The sequence below is a fragment of the Lampris incognitus genome, unplaced genomic scaffold (genome assembly GCF_029633865.1).
Source record: "Lampris incognitus isolate fLamInc1 unplaced genomic scaffold, fLamInc1.hap2 scaffold_190, whole genome shotgun sequence".
In the NCBI taxonomy this organism is placed as follows: Eukaryota; Metazoa; Chordata; class Actinopteri; order Lampriformes; family Lampridae; genus Lampris; species Lampris incognitus.
The window spans coordinates 65,616-84,873 of record NW_026611149.1 but is presented as its reverse complement, the minus strand read 5'-3'; the positions used below and the strand labels follow the sequence as shown (position 1 = coordinate 84,873).

At 51.2% G+C, this 19,258-nt stretch overlaps 2 protein-coding genes across 2 annotated transcripts; both read left to right on the top strand.

Moving 5' to 3' along the window:
• Window positions 1-904: 904 nt before the first annotated feature.
• LOC130132854 (CDGSH iron-sulfur domain-containing protein 1-like) lies at window positions 905-7,516 on the top strand. Its single transcript, XM_056301874.1, has 3 exons — window positions 905-1,055; window positions 3,744-3,946; window positions 6,460-7,516. Exons 1-3 carry the CDS (start codon window positions 968-970, stop codon window positions 6,547-6,549), a joined length of 381 nt encoding a protein of 126 aa, XP_056157849.1. The 5' UTR covers window positions 905-967; the 3' UTR covers window positions 6,550-7,516.
• A 1,590-nt stretch (window positions 7,517-9,106) lies between these two features.
• Window positions 9,107-11,758, top strand: LOC130132855 (CXXC-type zinc finger protein 5-like). The gene is made up of 2 exons (XM_056301875.1): window positions 9,107-9,374; window positions 10,361-11,758. Exon 2 carries the CDS (start codon window positions 10,567-10,569, stop codon window positions 11,455-11,457), a length of 891 nt encoding a protein of 296 aa, XP_056157850.1. The 5' UTR covers window positions 9,107-9,374; window positions 10,361-10,566; the 3' UTR covers window positions 11,458-11,758.
• Window positions 11,759-19,258: the final 7,500 nt, after the last annotated feature.

Below are 19,258 nucleotides of genomic sequence, written 5' to 3'. Positions count from 1 at the left end.
AACCTGCCGCTGTGACAGCCCGAATAGCAACTTGTACTTAAGAAAATAAATAATAGTGTTACATTTTCAGTGACGAGCGGCTGAACAACTTTGCCATCATTTTTTATAGTGGGTTGGGCTGTTTAGGTAGTAGTCGGTGACAGTTTAATACTAGGACTCCTTTGTTTTTTTAACAATAGCTGCTGTTACAAAGTTACTAGTTGCTAGAAAGATACTGCCAGAATAGCCACCAGTGCTTTTAAGGTAGTTACTAATAAATAAAGGTGTTTATTGAATAAATAAAGGTGTTTATTGAATAAATAATATTGAATGGTTGCTAGTAAGAGGAAAGTGACTAGTTAATGAAACCAGCAGCTAGTGCTTATTCTGATATACCCACTATCTAAGTTTCAGCCATTGGTCACTAATAGTCAGAATAGTGACTACTGTCTAAAAAACCAGCGCTCGTGTGTTTCCATTTAAACGGCGCTATCTGTCGTCCCCCCCCCCTGTTTAAGTACACAAGTGGAGGTGCTCGACGAGATCATAAAACTTCACAAAAGGATGAAATAAAAGATAAACAAGACACCAAACTCAACACTGGGTAACGAACTACATTATCATAAAACTATCAAATTGTTCCTCTTTAAACAATCATCATGCATTTTCACACGGTTATTATTGCTTCTTTTTTAACCCTTTGTAAGTTGCAGAGTCTTACACGACTCTTTTAATTCGCCAGCAAATCCGGAAGCATCGCGCGCGCGGGGGGCGGAGTTTCGTCGCTCCGCGTTTACGTACGTGAGATTCGCCGTGCGGCGTGAACGAACGTCGCTTTCCTCCCTCGGCTCCTATTGGCCGACGTCCCTGTGACGCAGCGGTTGTCCTGGCTACGGGCGCCGACGGTGCGCTAGAAGGGACAAAGTTCGCGTCGGCGTTCGCCGGTTGACCTTGCTGTCTCAAAACAAAAACAGCGACCCGGGTTACCATGAGCGCCTCCACCTCACCGCCGATCCCGCAGCTGCCGATGCCCCCGATGCCCGCCACCCCGAGCTCGGGATTCAGGATATCGAAAGGTAACGTTTCGAGCGGGCAGGCGAGCCGTTCGCGCCGTTCGCTAAAGCGGAGAGCAAACTAAGCGGCTTGCTAGCTGGACATGCTAGCTGGACATGCTAGCTGGACATGCTAGCTGGACATGCTAGCTGGACATGCTAGCTGGACATGCGGAGCGAGGCCCGGCGAGTCGCGGCGCCGGTCCAGAAGCGTCGTGGGGGTGTTTGGGAGGCAAACTCGTGTATGACTTGTCCAAGTTCTCGGCCTTTTTAACCCGGGTGACCAGGGGCGCAGCACAGAATTCCGGGCCCTATGCACAAGCGGTCTCTGTCGTCCCCTTTCCTCTCTTGTCTCTCACGCATCACTTTCACGCAATTGTAGCTGTGACGCTGATTCATGTGTGATACTGCGTTTGTCAGATAGTGGGAGTTAAGAGTTAGCTAGCTAGCTGCTACCTAGCTGTGCCCTCTTCCCACACCGCAAGCAGAAGTAAAGCGTAATATCTAAAGTGAAGTATAATATCAAGCCAGATTTAGTTTTCAAAGTATACTCCCTCAAATATCCCAGACCCCATTTTGTGAGATATTTTCGGTAGTAAATTGTCATCATCATCAGTTTAGACAAGGTAAATGTAAATCATGACATGACTCTATCTGAATTTCAACCCAATACAGTATCGTTGAAAAATAATAAACGATAACATGAAATTATTGCCCGTCTTGAAGACATACTCCGAATGCACGAGATACAGTACCTTATTTTGCAAAATAGCAAAACAAATAGATTTAAAAAAAGAAGAAAAAAATCCACTACTAAGTTGAATTTTCTAAACTGAATGGGCACCACATCCCTTTCCATGTCAGTCAAAGAAACTCAGTTTGAATCTATTCACCATATCCGCTACGGGAAAAACAATATGCTTTGAATCTTGCGATACATTGTCACATATGTTTTCTTGGATTACAAACTTTTCTGCTTACATATTGACCATAGAAAGGTGGCTTAATCCTCTGTGGTCTGGAGCAGCAAACGCAGTGCCATAGGTTTGCTTCACATGCATCATTATCTCCGCCGGGCAATAATGGTGCATGCATCCTGGAGGGTAGTATTCGTTGGGTTGCTCATTTGTGTGTGTGTGTGTGTGTGTGTGTGTCTGTGTCTGTGTCTGTGTCTGTGTCTGTGTATTTAATCTCGCATACTATTTGGACTCCTCAACCTAAATTCTTTTTATGCACAATTATGACTGTAGAGCAGCACGGTGGCGCAGTAGTTAGTTAGCATGGTCGCCTCACAGCAAGAAGGTCCTGGGTTCAAGCCCCGGGGTTGTCCAACCTTGGGGGTCGGCCTGGGTCGTCATCTGTGTGGAGTTTGCATGTTCTCCACGTGTCTGCGTGGGTTTCCTCCGGGTGCTCCGGTTTCCTCCCACAGTCCAAAGACATGTAGGTCAGGTGAATCGGCATTACTAAATTAAATTGTGTGAATGTGTGGGCCCTGTGATGGACTGGCGGCCTGTCCAGGATGTCTCCCAATGACTGCTGGGATAGGCTCCAGGGTCCCACGACCGCACTTGGGATATGCTGCTTGGTTAATGGATGAAATGGATAATCAAAGATAGACGTAAAGTGGAAAGAGTAGTTGAAGCATGAGGGAGATAGAGTCACGGGAGAGATGTCTGTTCAGACTGACCCCCCCCCCCCCGGATCGGGCAAGTACACTCTGTCTCGCCCTACTCTCTCATTTACATGAGGGAAAAGAGGAGAGAAGACAGAACGAGAAACTTAATTATTTAAAATATATTTTTAAAAATTCCATATCAATTAATTGCCTATTTTAGGATGTTTGTTTTCTTTTTCTAACCCTGTCTTGATTGGTTCACCTTGGTTTTTATCCAGTGTCTTTAGTTGTTGCTTAAAAGAATGACCATGTAGGTTTCTTGTGTTGAATCCAAGGGGGTCTGAGGCTAGTGTGGGTTATTGCCTCTCGGAATTTGAGCTGCTTCTTAAGATCTGCCGCATCTCCCAGTTGCTTCCTGTGGCCATGACCCCTTTGCTCCTCATCTTTGCTCCTGCACTCTCCCCTCACCTGAGGAAATGGAGGAAACGAAGGCCCCTAGAAAGTTGCTCCTTGCCTGCTCCACACCAGCAGGCAACTGCATCAGAAGCTGGTCGTGTCGCCACTGGAATTTTCCATCTGCCAGACTTGACCGGCACATAGATAGATCATGCTCAATGTTGGCGGGCCTTTCACAGAGCGTGCAGCCGGGGCTCTCTGCCAACCAAAATGTGTGGAGATTTTTAATTTTAATTTCAATTGCTCAGCTGTATAGTCACTGGAACGGTTGCTGTGACCAAGATTTCCAAATGGGCAGCTTGTGTTTCCATTTTTTCCTGAATGAATGCATACTGCAGAAGCTGGTACGCTCCGGACATCAATAGACAGATGTATTAAGGACACTTTTGGGGAAACAAAACAATCTTTAGTGGTTTGCACAGTCTTTGTAAAGGGCCCTGGGGTACCAAAGTGTCTGAAGCAGGTCCTTCGGTACGTAAGTGACATGCATATTTTGGATAAACGTTTGTTGATAAAAGCCCGTTGATGGTTGTCAAAACACACTTGCTAAAGAGTCCTGTCTGCCACTGTTAAGAACTTGTCCTTTCCACGCATGTTTTCCTGCATATGTGAGCTCACCTTGTCTTGTATGTCTCCCTTAGACCAGCTGATCGTCGCCGTGCCGGTGGCGGTGGTGGCGGCTGCGGGGGGCTTCCTACTCAGCCGCTACCTGAGTGGGCGCAGCTGCAAGAAAGGCCAGGTCAACACATGTATCAGCAAGGACAGTCCAAAGGTGGTCCACAGCTTCGACATGGAGGACATCAATACCAAGGCGGTGTACTGCCGCTGCTGGAAGTCCAAGAAGGTCAGGCTTTAGCATGGCATTTAGCATTACTGATGAAGGAATACTCTGGAAAAACTGTGTCATTCAGCACTGTTGAAGCCTTTTTTTATAGGAGCTAAATGTTAACATTTTATATATAACCATGTTTTCTAATATAAACGATGGAGTTTAATATTCATTTAACATATTACAAACCAGGGCTAGAAATTAAGCTTGCCAGCTCGTCTGAGACAAGTGGTTTAGAAAGATTGGCAAGTTCAGAAGGAGAGTATTAGTTGTTGCTTTTGTCGTTGTTTCTTCTTCTTCCTCTGCTTCTTCTGTTTCTTCTGCTGCTTTTTCTGCTTCTTCTTCTTCGGCGGCCCAGTGGTTAGCACTGTTGCCTCACAGCAAGAAGGTCCTGGATTGGAGTCCTGGGTCCTTTCTGTGTGGAGTTTGCATGTTCTCCCCATGTCTGCACGGGTTTCCTCCGGCTCCAGGTGCTCCGGTTTCCTCCCACCATCAAAAAGACATGCATGTTAGGGTTAATACTCCTCCTGTCTGTGCCCCTGAGCAATGCAATAGGAAGAAATAACTGGAGTTGGTCCCCAGGTGCTGCACGGCAGCTGCCCACTGGTCCTAGCTACACAGCTAGGATGGGTTAAATGCAGAGAGTGAATTTCATTGTATGTATGTACACATGACAAATAAAGTGTATTCTATTCTATTCTTCTTCTTCTTCCCCCGTTAGGGGTCACCACAGCGGATCATCCGTTTCCATCACTTCCTGTCCTCTGCATCTTCCTCTGTCACACCAGCCACCTTGCATGTCCTCTCACCACATCCATAAACCTCCTCTTGGGCCTTCCTCTTTTCCTCTTCCCTGGAAGCTTCATCTTCAGCATCCTTTTCCCAATATACCCAGAGCAAGGGTATATTGGGAAAATCAGTTGCAATGCCAAGGTCAAAAACATACAAAGGGCAAAACTCATCAGCACTCTCCACACAAAAAAAGGTGTGCTGATAGGCAGGTCAAAAAAATATGGGATATCATCTAGCCATGACCTGCCGCTGGCATGTGGACGTTGCACCACATTTACCCCCAGCTTCCTCTGAAGTAGATTACAAGGTAAAAAAGGACATGAGTCCGCTTGACATTGTGGAGAGAATTCCTCTGCAGTTTAAAGTACACAAGCTTACTAATATGAGTCGGACACAACCTCTGTCAAAAGTTCTGGCTTTCTTCAAATCGTCATGTCGCAAAGTCTAGTCATGTTAAATTCAATTACCTGTCGTTACCAGCTCTGCTCTGACACGGTCAGCATAGGAAACGCCAAAATGCCGGCTTTTAGCAATGTTTGTTGAAGAACCCATGCAGCAGGAATTTGAACACGGTGATCATGAGTCGAGGTGATAAGACTGACAGGCTCTTCTGCGGGGCCACAGCAGCTTATAGCTGGCATGAAGGGCACCTTGACTGAAGTTTATGGGTGCACTTCAAAACCTGTGTAACACAGTCATAGCTTGGAACTAAAACCATCTTCTTCTCTTTTTTTTTTAGATTTTTCGCCCTTTTTCTACCCAATTGTACCTGTTCAATTACCCCACTCTTCCGAGCTGTCCCGGTCGCCGCTCCATCCCCTCTGCCGATCCGGGGAGGGCTGCAGACTACCACATGCTTCCTCCGATACATATGGAGTCGCCAGCCGCTTCTTTTCACCTGACAGCGAGGAGTTTTGCGTGATCCTCCCATGCGACGCGTGATCCCTCCTCCCCTGAACAGGCGCTCTGACTGACCAGATGAGGTGCTAGTACAGTGACCAGGACACATACCCACATCCAGCTTCCCACCCGCAGACACGGCCAATTGTGTCTGTAGGGACGCCCGACCAAGCCGGAGGTGACACAGGGCTTCGAACCGGCGATCCCCGTGTTGGCAGGCAGCGGAATAGACCGCCAAGCTACCCGGACGCCCTAACTAAGTGTTCTCAATACATTTGTTGGTGAGCAGTTATCTGACAAGACTGTTCAGGCCTACAAACTGCCTAAAATATGCCAAGTACTGTGTCGAGCAGGGCAGTTGATGGGGCGCCATCCTACATCGGACCCACTGACAATTGGTTCACTTCACTTCAGTTTGGTGCAGTGTGACTTGTTAATTTACCCCATACAGTGTTTGACGTAGATTATATTTAACATCACAATTATAATGACAAAGAAGCAAGCTAGAGATGTAGAAGAGTCCATGTTTTACTCATATATTACTCAGTAATTACCAGTCAGTTGCATCTATTTTATTTATATGTTACTTGTGTAGAATGAATGGCCTGTTGTGAAAGGTAACGGTTACCTCTTAGTCAAGAAAAACTTTGACGTCATTTGTACAAGCGCACCGTTGAGACTGTACTGAATCTGGACCATTTCTATGTTGTTGTTTTTCATGTTAATCTCTGGGAAACTTGTGACGGCCTGGTGGCCTGACCTCACGTTCAGACAGGGCAGAGTTTAACTTGATGAGAAGAAGTTACTGGCTAAGCTATTCTGTTGTCTTTTAACAGTTCCCGTATTGTGACGGCAGCCACACCAAGCACAACGAGGAAACCGGTGACAACGTTGGACCACTCATCATCAAGAAGAAGGACGCCTAAGCCAACCGATCGGACAAGCTCTGTCCCCTCACTCAGCCCCGCCTCCTTCAGCCTCCAGTTCATCCGAGCATCATCCAACATCACAAGTCGCCGATAGTACAAGTGTGACGTCGCCACAAAAAAAAAAAACCCCACCGAATATTCCTTCAGTCCTGATGGTGTGCTCCAACTTCCAATGCTGCGGTTGGAATGAGGGAGTCCTCAGATCTCTAAAAGGGCTGAAAAATATTGAGATTGTGATTTTTGGTAACACAACACACTTATTCCCCGACACGTCCGCAGTATCGAAGGCTTGGGTGCGGACAGGAAGGGGTTTTTGACACCAGTGCAGCGAGCCGCCGGGGTATCGTGAGCGTGCGTTAGCATCGCTGGCCTAATTAGTGCCAAAACGGTGGCCAGTTTGAGGATACACATCGGGCCTTTATCAATGCAGTAACGGCGCACGCGCTGTACCCTGGTCACTTGCTGCAGATGCCCCTGCCGTGATTTCTTAGGTTCGGAAGAGGCGGTTGAGAAACGAGGCCGGCAGCTCTTTCCCTTTAGTCAAGTCCGTTTTCTCATCTGTGACTGCCATTTACTTGCAGCACAGGCCTTGAAAGTTAGCTTTTGTGCTCATCATCTTATCTATACACGGAGCCAACCGTACCCGCACCAACCACTGCCTGGCCGCAGGGTACCTACATGATTGTACGTGATTGTACTCGTAATGATTTTTGCACTAAGAGCTGCTCAGTCAAATCATATAAACCATTGAAATTATGTTGGTCTTAATTGTGAGGCTGAATAGCGGTAACACACAACAGTGTCTGAGAAGACTTGTGTATTTAATCTGTAAGTAAATGCCTGCCTATGAAAGATATATTTTGCTTATTCGTTGTGTTTTTGTGTTCATCGGATGCGGTGTGTCTGACTCGATTGTGATTCTCTGCTTTGTATTGTGAATAAATGTTGTCTTGAGTGGTCCCGGATTAAAGGCTGCACTCATTTACAGGAAACTCTGCCGCAGCAGGGCAAAGGCTGCAGGTACAGGGGGGACAAACTCCACAATTTTGTTTGTTTGTTTGTTTTGTCCACGGGATCAAACGCGCGTAACGCAACTGTCACAAATCCAATACACCCAAGTTTTTTTTTTTGAAGAGTTGTGTGATTTCTAGCAGGGCCAGGAGTAGTGACTAGTAAGTGGGCAGCTGGGCCACTGCTGCAGGGCCTGGCCTCTAGTGGTCTCCTCGGTCCGCCTCAGCGGAGGCGCTGAGAGGCCGCCGTGCTGCAGTGTGCTCCACCACTAAACCAGTGGCCATTTTAAGATGTGGCAGTATGTGTAGTGGCCACTAGAAGACGCTGCGTTTTCAAGAACGGTCCAGACCAGACGGTGTGTGTGTGTGTGTGTGTGTGTGTGTGTGTGTGTGTGTGTGTGTGTGTGTGTGTGATTATTATGGCTAGGCCCGCTCCCATAGTGACACACACGCACACGCACGCATGCACGCACGGTACAGCTGGCTGCGTGCCAAAGCGGAGGACTCTCACAAGAGATGGAGTGGACTCCCGACCATCCCGGCCTGAGGAGTCACCCAACACACACTCACACACACATGGTACGAGCTGTTACAGTCGTCCGTCTAGACCGGCCGGCCAGACTGTCTGGCCTCTGTAGAGTACCAAATGAAAACTGCTCAGTTCTTGTTTATATTTTCAAACTTATATTTGACGTGTGCGCGCGCGTGCGCGTGTGGGGTCAATCCTTCATATTTGGAACTACTCTGTGATGACTGTAAACTGCTATATATATATATATATATATATATATTGTAAGTGTTATATATTTTTGTGTCGTTATGTGTTGAGAGAGGGGAGGTGCAACAACTCCCAAGTTGTCCACCTCACTGTCAAACCTCCGTTGACTTGCTGTGGAAGCAGGAGGCCTTCATCATACACGACTATAGCGAATAACCTGACTGGTACTCAGCCCGCTGGGGTGATTTAACAGAAGATGCAGTGTTAGAAACCACCCATCCAGTACGAATACTTAGCACTTCCGTTTAAGCTCCAGCGCGGTGATCTGACGCGGTTGCTGATGGGACATGACGGGGGGTTTGAGTCAACGTCGAGATTCAATTTCCGAGGGATTATTTTTCGGTTTTCTCTTCATTTTGAAAAGTAAAGTTGGCCCCGCCTGCGGTTAAAACGCGACGGCCGCGGGGAATCTGCAGCCGGTCTCATGTGCAGGAGCGTCTCCTCCGCACCGCGTATCACCGACTTTGTCACTGTTTTGGCTGAGAGCGCACACAAACTAAGCCTCCGCGTCCATAAGCGGCGTGTTCTCGTCAGGGTTGTTGGTTCCTGGTCCGGCCGGCGGGGAACGCAGGAGGTAAAACTCACACTGGACGCCGATGGACCGGGGAGAGGGGGCGGGGTGGGGGGGGGAATTCGGCAGGGATGTTCATTAAAAGGGATAAACGTTGGCTGGGGAAACGGGAAGCGGTCGTCAGTCATGTGTGGACCGGGCTTGTTGTTGTCTGCTGTTGTTGTTGTTGCTGTTGTTGTTGTTGTGGGTGTCGGTGTCGGTGGTTGGTGGGGTGTTGGTCCGGGGCGGCTATTAATTCAGCGAGCGTGAGTCCACTTCGCATTTTGAGCGACGCCCCCGAAATTCCGTCTCGGCGTGTTTGCATACCCTCCGCGGGGGGAACGCGGGGACGGACGGGGAGAGGTGGAGGAAATCGAAAAAAAAAAAGGTCCGCGCCGTCCGTACGCGCTCGGTTCACACGAATATAGTTCGCGACTCCGCCGTGGAATCGATGGGCGCTTTGCTCGGACCGGGTCGCTAGAAGGTAAGAAACGCCATCTTTCCAACCAGCACTTTCTTTCTGCATAGACCTGGCTCTTTTTTTTTGTTAACTCGCGATCGCTCCTCTTTCTTTTTTTTTGGTTTTTTTTTTCTCCCTTCCTCTCCCCCCTTTCCCCTCACGCGCAGGCAGACGTGTCGCAACGGCCGCTCGGACTGGTCAGCTCGCCATCGCGCTCGCTGGCCTCTCGCCGTGGCTCTCTCCGCCGAGCGTCCGGCACGTTAAACCCTTCCCTGTCAACTCCTCCGCCGGGCGGTTGTTCCGCGTGTCGGTGTGGCAGAAAGACCCGACGCGGTCCTGTAATCGCTTTAGTAGTTCTTCCCAACAAAACCCGAACGCGGAACGTAGCCCGGTCCCCCTTTTTTCTTTTTTTTCTCTCCCTCTCCTTCCCCCCCTGTCCACAGCAACCGCATCGTTGCGCACCTCGCTCCCCCTGGTCGACGGCGGACCAGACAAAAGACAACCTATCTCGTGCGGTCCGCGTCTCGGCGTTTCCCCCCCCCCCCCTCCCCGGGTGCGGGTTTCGGGTCTCGGCTGGCGCACAACGTAACGCCAGTCGTCAAAATGTATTTGAAAAGCGCGCTCCACATTTGACCTGCGCATATGCGCATATCTTTGCATATTGTTGTCGCGCTGTTATTGATTGCATTGATATACTGCGAAGTCCTTAAAGGGATACCCACCGCCTCGTGGACGCGGAAATCGTCGGCACAGCGTGCTGCCCTGCCTGGCGCGTGGGCCCCAGTCCCCCTGTTTATTGTCGGCGGAACATATTTCCCCGGCCGACATTTGTTTTTGGGGAAAACAACACGTTTCTGTAACGCGGCGGTTCGGGTGTCCAGCCTGGCCGCTAGCGGGCATGGCAAACGCCGCCCAGCCTCATACTGCCCCCTTTCCTGTCTGCCTGTTTATCCCTGTCCAGTGTGTTGCCTTCCTAACGTTGCTCTTCTTCATCCCTCATTCATTTCCAGCTCTCCAGGACTGACGCTGCTGCAGAGAATGGGAATAGGGACACAGGCCAAAGCTTGCCATTTTGGCTGAATTAACAGCAGGACGGTTGTCAACCACACATTGGCTTCAATCCCCCTTTCCCTCACCTCCCCTCTCACACACACACACACGCACACACACACACGCACGCACGCACGCACACACACACACACACACATTCACTGCTATGTCCACTGCCGTAGACATCGCTGGTCCTTCCTCCCCAGATCAGGCCCACAGCAGTGCTAAAATCCCCAATGAGCCACTGAGACCAAGCCTTAAGCGTTCCAGCCACCCTTACTCTCTTTCCCATTACATCTCCACTCCCTCTCCTGCCATGGACGTCACTGGCCTGATCCAGCCCTCTGCGGCCCAGCAGCACGCCGCTCAGCCGGGGCAAGCCAAGCCCCGCCGGGCCCCCTCCTGGCCTGACATGTGGGAGTCCCCCAGCGGGCTCCACCTGGCCCACGCCGCAGAGCTGCTGATGCGTGCGGGGCTGCTGGCCCTCACCCCCGCCACGGAGCAGGCCGGGCTGGGTACGCAGAGCACCCAGCCGGCCCAAGGGGAGTCCGGCCAGGCCAAGGGGGAGAAGGGGGATGGAGAGGGAGGCGGATCGGGGCCCGAGGAGGAGGAAGAGGACTCCCTGGGATGCGGAACTGAGTTTCAGCCCTTCCTCGGAGCCTGGTTTCCTTTCAGCCCTGCTCTGTTCCCACTGGCAGGCTTCCAGATGGGGGGAGGCCGCTGGAGGAACATGACCGTGGGAGGCGAGGGCGTGGAGGGGCTGGTGGCCGAGGGCTACTCCCCCGGGTCTCTGGGCGGAGGCAGCGGCAGCAGGAGAAAGCGAAAGCGGTGCGGGGAGTGCGTGCCGTGCCGGCGTCAGAGAAACTGCGAACAGTGCAGCAGCTGCCGCAATCGCAAGAGGGGACACCAGATTTGTAAATACAGGAAGTGCGAGGAGCTGAAGAGGAAGCCGGGAGGCCCCGGGTTCGAGACCAGAGTTCCGGGGTTTGACCTGAGAGGCTCCGACTTTACTTTAGGCCTGGCACAGGAGAGAGGCAACGGGGCCTTGGACGGATAGTGGCGCACGCCGTGGCGGCGCTTGCGTGGAGGATGATGGTTGGGTGATTGTTAAGGACCTGCAGCATCAGATACACAGGACGCCATGTTAACATGCGTGTGGCATAATGTTGTGGCATAAAGATCATCAGATCGTGTGTTGAATTGAGGAGCCGCTGCTCCGGCTGAGAATGTTCACACTCGCTCCCATCTTTTCTTTTGACAATCAGCCACACAGGGGTGGTGAGAGAGAAACGTGTGTCGATACTTAAAGAAAAAAACAAAACAAAAAACAAAACAAAAAAAAAACAAAAAAAAAACAATGACAACAAGACGAAGTTGCTGTAAATATACTGTAAATATCTGGGAAACATTATGTCTTTTCTACATCCCTTTCCAGGCTGGATGTACTCTTGTCTCAACACGAAAAAGAGCCAAACTTGTCTTGTTTCTATTGGGGACTTCCGATCCTGTCACCCTGACGTCACGTGTCCGTAAGAGAGGAATGAGTTCCGATATAGGCTAAATTATTTCATGTGCAACTCGTACTGTATCGCTCTGTTTGCCCTTTTCAAATAAAAGAAGAAACTGACAATGTGCATCCGTCTGCAGGTGGCTGATTTGTGTATGTGTGTGTGTTGCCATGAGGTGTGTGTGTGTGTTACCATGAGGCGTGTGTGTGTGTGTGTTGCCATGAGGCGTGTGTGTGTGTTACCATGAGGCGTGTGTGTGCGTTGCCGGGACGGCTCACCTGCTCCTCATCCTCCACTTCTTTTTTCCTGTACGGTGTTTTGGGACCATTTGCGCGCGCACCGGGTGCAAATATATGCGCGGACGTGCGCGCGCGCGCGTGCAGGAGTATGCGTGTGTGGGGGGGTATGGAGAGGGGGGGCTGCAGATTATGAGTCACCTAATGGTGTAGTTTTTGGCCTTATCACAACCTCGTAGACAAACACACAAAAAGCACATACACACAAAAAGCACACACGCTGCCGCGGCGAGTCCAGCGCCTGGAGCAAACACACAAGCCCCCTAAACCTGACACGCACACACACACGCACGCACATACACACACACATCAACAATGGCAAATACTTGCCTATTCCCGTGCTAAAGTAGCCTCCCTTTCTGTTTGCAGCACAACATAGGTGCACACAGGCACACAACACAGGCACACAACACAGGCACACAACATGCACACACACACACACACACGATAAGCCATTGGTGGGATGTGGAGCCAGCTGGACCGTGGCTACGCGCGGTGGGTTTTTTTTTGCTCGTTGCCGTAACGATGGCTGATGTGATAAGACCTCTTCTTCCTCAGCGCCACACTCCAGGGGACCGCAGGGAAGGCGTAACCATGGTAACGGCCGGCCCGAGGTGTCACGCTATAATTGGGCCACGGCTGCACTTCCTGTGCGCCTTCAGTCAGGGGGGATCGCAGAGGGAGTTTGTGTGTGTGTGTGTGTGCGTGTGCGTGTGCGTGTGTGCGCCTCTGTGGGGGTGGGGAGTTGCGTGTTTGTGTGCGTGTTTGTCAGGGAGGCAGAGAGCGAGAGCGCAGCACGCCAGCCAATGCAGGACACTGCCAACTCATGGAGAAAGAGCGAGGAGCTCCAACATCACGCTGCCGCAACGCTCCCCCGCCAGCGAGCGAGCGAGACCCGCAGTCTGCGTGCGGACCCGCAGTCTGCGTGCGGAGTCCACGGGCTCGTGCTTCTTCCTCCCCCAGACAAAGGGAGATTTCAAAGTCTCTCGCTTCTGCGTCTTTTTTTTCTTCCTTTTTTCCTCCACCTTCGCTGTCTTTCTAGTGATTTGGAGCTAAATCCCCCCCCCCTTTTCCCGTCACGCATGCACACACGCGCACACACACACACACACACACACACACACGCATGCACACACACACACACACTCACACCGGAAATCTGTGTCACCCGCTGCCCAGCAGGTCCAGTGACTCCCTGAACGCCAGCAGTCTGGCTCCACTGGCCTGCAAGATGGCAGGAGGGATGGAGAGAGAGAGAGAGAGAGAGGGAGGGAGAGAGAGAGACAGAAAGAGAGAGAGAGGGAGGGAGGGAGGGAGTTAAGGGCATAGAGAGGGAGGAGGGGAGCAACTAAGCAGAGGACAGAGAGGAGGAGGAGGGGGAGGAGGAAAGGGAGAAGCGGGGTCGAAAACAGATCCAGCAAAAGAGGAAGGAGGGAGGTGTGTGTGTGCGTGTGTGTGTGTGAGTGTGTGTTTATTTGTGTGTCTGTGCGTGCGTGTGTGTGTGTGTGTGTGTGTGCGATTGTTGGGTGGATGTGGTGAAGGACGGAGAGGGAGTGAGAAATGGGGAAAGGTAGCTGAGGGGGAGGGGGGTGCAAACAGGAGGGGTAGAGTGTGGAAGAGGCACTGGGGGGTTGGGGGAGCAGCAGGGGGGAGAGAGAGAGAGAGGGAGAGAGAGAGAGAGAGAGAGAGAGAGAGAGAGAGAGAGAGAGAGAGAGAGAGAGAGAGAGAGAGAGAGAGAGAGAGAGAGAGAGAGAGAGCCAAACCGTGGGGGCGAGATGAAAAGCAGGCCACAGAGCCGCCGTGGAGAGGGACGAGAGAGGAGAGACGTGGGGGTAGAGAGAGAGAGAGAGAGAGAGAGAGAGAGAGAGAGAGATGTGTGGTGAGGAAGACAGTGACGGACAGCAGGGGATGAAGATAGTGAAGGCCAAACAAAGAGGGAGTGAGAGATTGAGCGTGGGAGATAGAGCCAGTCAAGTTGGAGGCAGATTGAAATGCAATGAGACGTAGGACAAGAGGGCGGGGGCAGGGGGAGAGGGGGGGGAGCGGGGTTAATGATAGATGCATTGTCCATATGACAACGTGTGTGTGTGTGTGTGTGTTGTCCCAGACCCCTGTGAGGGTGCATGATGTCAGCATCGGCGGTCCGGGCCGCTCGGTGGAAAACTTTGCTGCGGTGAAGTCATCGTCACCTGCAGCCGAGACGACCTGTCGTCTGAGATAAGCCGCACCGGACCGGACTGGACCGAGCCGGGTCGCTGTCACAAGCTGGACCTCTGGGTTCTGACCAGCATGACCACTGGAGAAACACGACTCACTGTTGCTGTTTCTCCCGCCTGGACTCTGTTGAGAATACTGCAGCAAACGTGGCCTCTGTCCAGGAATGGCAGCTTCCTCCGAGCTACCACTCGTTTTGGCTCGTCATTGGAGGGACTCTTACGCTTTACCTGCACAGAACACACTGACTGTCCACATCTGCCCGGCTATATGTGTATTTCGTGGCAAAACTAACTTTTGACCTCTAACCCCTGCAGCCTTCATAACTCTGAGGAGCTCCAAACTTCATCCATCCATCCATCTATTACCCAGACCGCTGATCCTGCTCAGGGGCGCGGGGATGCTGGAGCTTGTCCCGGCAGCCGTTTCCAAACTTCCCCTGACTGCTAAACACACTTCTGTGATAACAATGCAATGTTAAATTGTCAAGGCACCAGCCTCATTTCGGGCTCGTTTTGATTGACATCTCAGGTGCTGATGTGATGGGCATGTTTCCAAGGTGACGTGTATAAAAGAAGCATGTTGTGCTTTGGCCTGCTAGCGACGACAGCAGTACGAACATCTGTCCGTCATGTCGTGGTTGAGACGCGTCATTGGTGGCGTGGAACGGGGGAGGAGGAGTCAGATGGCTGCGCAAATCACGTTTGCAAGCGGCCTCACCCAGTACCGTCCATGCAGTGTCTTTGTCCACGTCTGCATCTAAGTTGGTGTCTTCATCCAGCTGGTGCTGGATCGGCTGGGAGAGCTCGGTCTGCTGCGTCCTGTGGGCCCAAGGACCACGGCCCTGCTTGGAGCTGTGCCCGAAGAGGTAACACCAAGGGTGGTCTGACAGGACGCGGAAGTGGGGCAGGCTAAGCTAACTGTTAGCCCATGCAGACCGGCAGTTCCGATAACACCGAGGGCGGTCTGGCAGTAGCCTCGTCTGGCCTTGACTGTGTTTTTGGTGTCGTCATGTGGAGTGCGGGGAGGTGTCTGACTGGGAGAGCTGGCGTTGGCTCGGCTGAGGGAGCTTGGTCTGCTGCATCCTGTGGGATGAGGAAACACCGAGGGCGGTCTGACAAGACACGGAAGTGGGGCAGGCTAGGCTAACTGCTAGCCTGCTAGCCCATGCAGACCGGCAGTCCAGACAGTCATCCTGGCTGGCGTTCGTTCTCTTGGACAGTGATTTTTAGTTTGTTAGTTAGGGCGGCACAGTGGCACAGTGGCGAGCACGGTCGCCTCACAGCAAGAAGGTCCTGGGTTCGAGCCCCGGGGTAGTCCAACTTTGGGGGTCCTCCTCTGTGTGGAGTTTGCATGTTCTCCCCGTGTCTGCGTGGGTTTCCTCTGGGTGCCGCGGTTTCCTCCCAAAGACATGAAGGTCAGGTGAATCAGCCGTACTGAATTGTGTGTGTGATGGCCTGGCAGCCTGTCCATGGTGTCTCGCCGCCCAATGACTGCTGGGATAGATTCCAGCATCCCCGCGAGCAGGATAAGCGGCTTGGTTAATGGATGGATAGTTTTTGTCAATTTGTGTTACTGTTAATGTTGTGTTAATGTGTTAATATGTGTGCGTTTGGATATGTGTGTTCTTGTAGTTCTTGTAGTTTGTGGATATGTGTTTTTGTGTTTGTGTTGCACTGCTGTGGGCTGGGCGAAACCATGTGTCGTTTCATTTCATGCACTTGTGCACATGAAATGAAACGACAAATAAAGTGTTCCTGATTCCTGATTCTGATTCCGAGGTGAAGAGGTCTTCCCTCGCCCTTAACAGGCAACAGGGTCAACCTGACAGCCCCATGTGAACGTTGGCCTGCAAGGAGTTCGAAGGTTACAGCGCCACACCTCAGCACCTTATTTAGATGTGATAATAGTTAAGTCATGTTGGTTCACGTTGACACGCGCATGGAGGCATGTAGACGAAGCTCTGAATGAACTTTGACACTGCGAGCAATACTTAATGCCCCCTGGCCAACACGTAGTTTCTATCATATTGTAGCAAATTCGGGGGACAACGCAAACACAGATACTGCCGCGGCCGGGAAGCGAGCCCGCGTCGCCCGCACCGCAGGAGGCATCGCTAACCGCTCGACTAAAGGATCAGGCCCGCGAGCCAGCGGCCAGCGTGTCTTCTTATTCATGCACGTTACAATATTCTGTGCTATTATCATATTACGTTTTTAACTCTGGTACTGTGGCTTCATCAGTGATTCCAGATGGCCTCATGGGACCTCCTTGTCCTAATCCCCTCTGTGATTATGATTTCTTTTAAGTAAAAAGAAAAAAAAACACGTTACATCAGTTTAAACTTTTTTTTTTCAATAAAAGTTAATTCTAAGTTATATGTAATATAGATTTAAAAGAGTGTCTAATTTTTTGTTTTGTTTTGTTTTATTGGATTTTGTCCCCAGAAGCCTCTTGAAAGAAGCTGAAGTCCACGGTAGCCTGCATCATATATTATAATAAGTCTTCCAGGAGCCAACAAGTCTCTGTTGCCAAACAACAAGTCCTTCCAACCCATGCGACCGCGTAGGTCCTTTGTCCCCCAATACGACCCACAGGAGCGTTTCCTAAATTAGCGCCCGTACCGGCAGCAGGAGGTATGCCACAGATACTTGTCGCCTCTGAGAACAATAGAAGATGTAGTCAGTGCGCTTTTGTGTTGTTTCGCCGTCTAGTATAGTAAGTAAGATTGCTATTGGCAGCATGTTTACCTATGAATGACGTCTTAAGGGCTAAGTTAACGTTAGCCAAAAGTTAGCGAGTCAGCTAGCGTGGACACTATAACCGCTATGTGACATTAAACTTTGCTTTTATTAATATTCGTTCTCACGAGAGCTTATGGGGGGAGCTGCTTGTTGTTACAGGGAAAGCAACGTAGTAGTAGCTTAAAACCTCACCATAGGTCGCAATAAGCTGTGTAAACTACTAATAAGACACGTAGGCCCAAGCTAACGGGTCTGACCCTTTAGCCGAGCGGTTAGTGACGTCGCCTTGTGGTACAGCACACCACGCATCGAATCCCGCACCGGGCAAGAAAATAACCGGTTACAGCTGCTTGTGCAAATGACCTATGGGGTCGTTTTGTGGTGGCGGACAGTCTCCTGCTTTGACATGCTGGTAATCTAGCAGACACTCCGGTCTGTATCGGAGACTTGTAGGCCGATGCAATAGTTTGGCAGTGTACATATAAGCGTTTGTCTTAAGACGGCACCAGGTCCACGACTTCCACTGGCCCCACCACGGCCTGTCCTGCAGGGAAGTGTGTGTGTGCAGAAGGTCCTGAGACATCCCAGCAGCACAGCAAAGGAACAAAGGAGTAATTATAGATTCGATAGTCAGAAATATATGAGGAGCACAGCTAAACCTTTCGACGTAGAGAGGTTAAAAAAAGGCCATTACCGCTGGGATCTGGACCGGGTTTCCCAACATGTAATTTCATATGGGACGAAGATGAGCATGCTCCCACAATGCTCCACAGGGAAACCCAACACTGGTCAAGCTATATATAGTTGGGCTTTTCACACTGCGTGCATGACTGCTCTGTCAGGTCACATGATTCAAGACGTGTGTACACACACACACACACACACACACACACACACACACGCACACGCACACGCACACACACACACACACACACACGGATTCATAGCCAAAATCCTGACGCCAGTGGGTGTCAGTGTGGTGAGGGGAATGTGAGGAAGTTCATGAAGTTGGCCTGTGTTGGAGCTTCTCATGACCTGCCTCCCATGTGCCGTGTCTCTGCCAGCGTCGTGCTGCCTGGCAGCCTGCACCGCACGCTAATCAGCCCGCACGCTGCCGTCTGATCTCCGCTGTGTTCCCGCTAATGGCCGCTGCTGCTGCCGCCGCTGCTGCTGCTGCTGCCGGAGAGACGCTGATGGTTGGTCATGGTTGGTCATGTCTCTCTGGCTGGCTTGGTGTTTATTTTCCGGTCACTCTCTCTCTCTCTCTCTCTCTCTCTCTCTCTCTCTCTCTCGCGCTCTTGCTTTCTCTCGCGCTCTTGCTCTCTCTCTCCCTCTTTGCTCTCCCTCTCTCTCTCTTGCGCTCTCTCTCTCTCTCTCTCTCTTGCTCTCTCTCCCTCTCCCTCTCTTTGCTCTCTCTCTCTCTCTCCCTCTCTCTCTTGCGCGCTCTCTGTTGCTCTCTCTCTCTCTCTCTCTCTCTCTCTCTCTCTCTCTCTCTCTCTCTCTCTCTCTCTCTCTCTCTCTCTCTCTCCCTCTCCCTCTCCCTCTCTATTTCTGGCAACACAAGTCTCCATTTTGTCATACACACAGGCACTTCCTGAACACATGCTCTGAATGTGTGAATGGTGAAAACTTTATTGAGATGCAAAGTGAAGATCCAGCAGCGGCAGCACAGACGCAAGCGGGGCGAGCGGGACACGGGGACGGGGGCACCGGGGAGCGTGCCGCGGCAGCAGGCTGCCGGCCAGGGGAATTAGTCACATAGTCAAGTGGACATGTGACCAGCTGGTTAAGCAGTGACTAAAGGTCACACATTCCCCTCCCCAAAGTGGAGGGAGTGCCACTACCTCATCGCCTCATCCATGACACCATGGCGGCTCTGCTTTCTCCGATAGACGCAGTTAAAACGTTACACCTTCTGACGACACAAACAAGACAACCCATGGGAGTGTAGTTGTGATACCGTGTGATACCATCATGGCCGGTCCCCTTTTCTTCTTCTTCTTCCGCGTTGAAAAGCCACAGAGACGGAACGCAACACGTTTTGCTGGCCCGTCTCACCTATAAGGACCCCACTCCCTGCAGACGCCCTGCAGACG

Bases quoted from the DNA above. Each gene is read 5' to 3' on its own strand.
- LOC130132855 (XM_056301875.1), top strand. From the start codon at position 10,567: ATGTCCACTGCCGTAGACATCGCTGGTCCTTCCTCCCCAGATCAGGCC.
- LOC130132854 (XM_056301874.1), top strand. From the start codon at position 968: ATGAGCGCCTCCACCTCACCGCCGATCCCGCAGCTGCCGATGCCCCCG. The intron at 1,056-3,743 runs GTAACGTTTCGA...TGTCTCCCTTAG, and splicing joins GGGATTCAGGATATCGAAAG to ACCAGCTGATCGTCGCCGTG. The intron at 3,947-6,459 runs GTCAGGCTTTAG...GTCTTTTAACAG, and splicing joins GCTGCTGGAAGTCCAAGAAG to TTCCCGTATTGTGACGGCAG.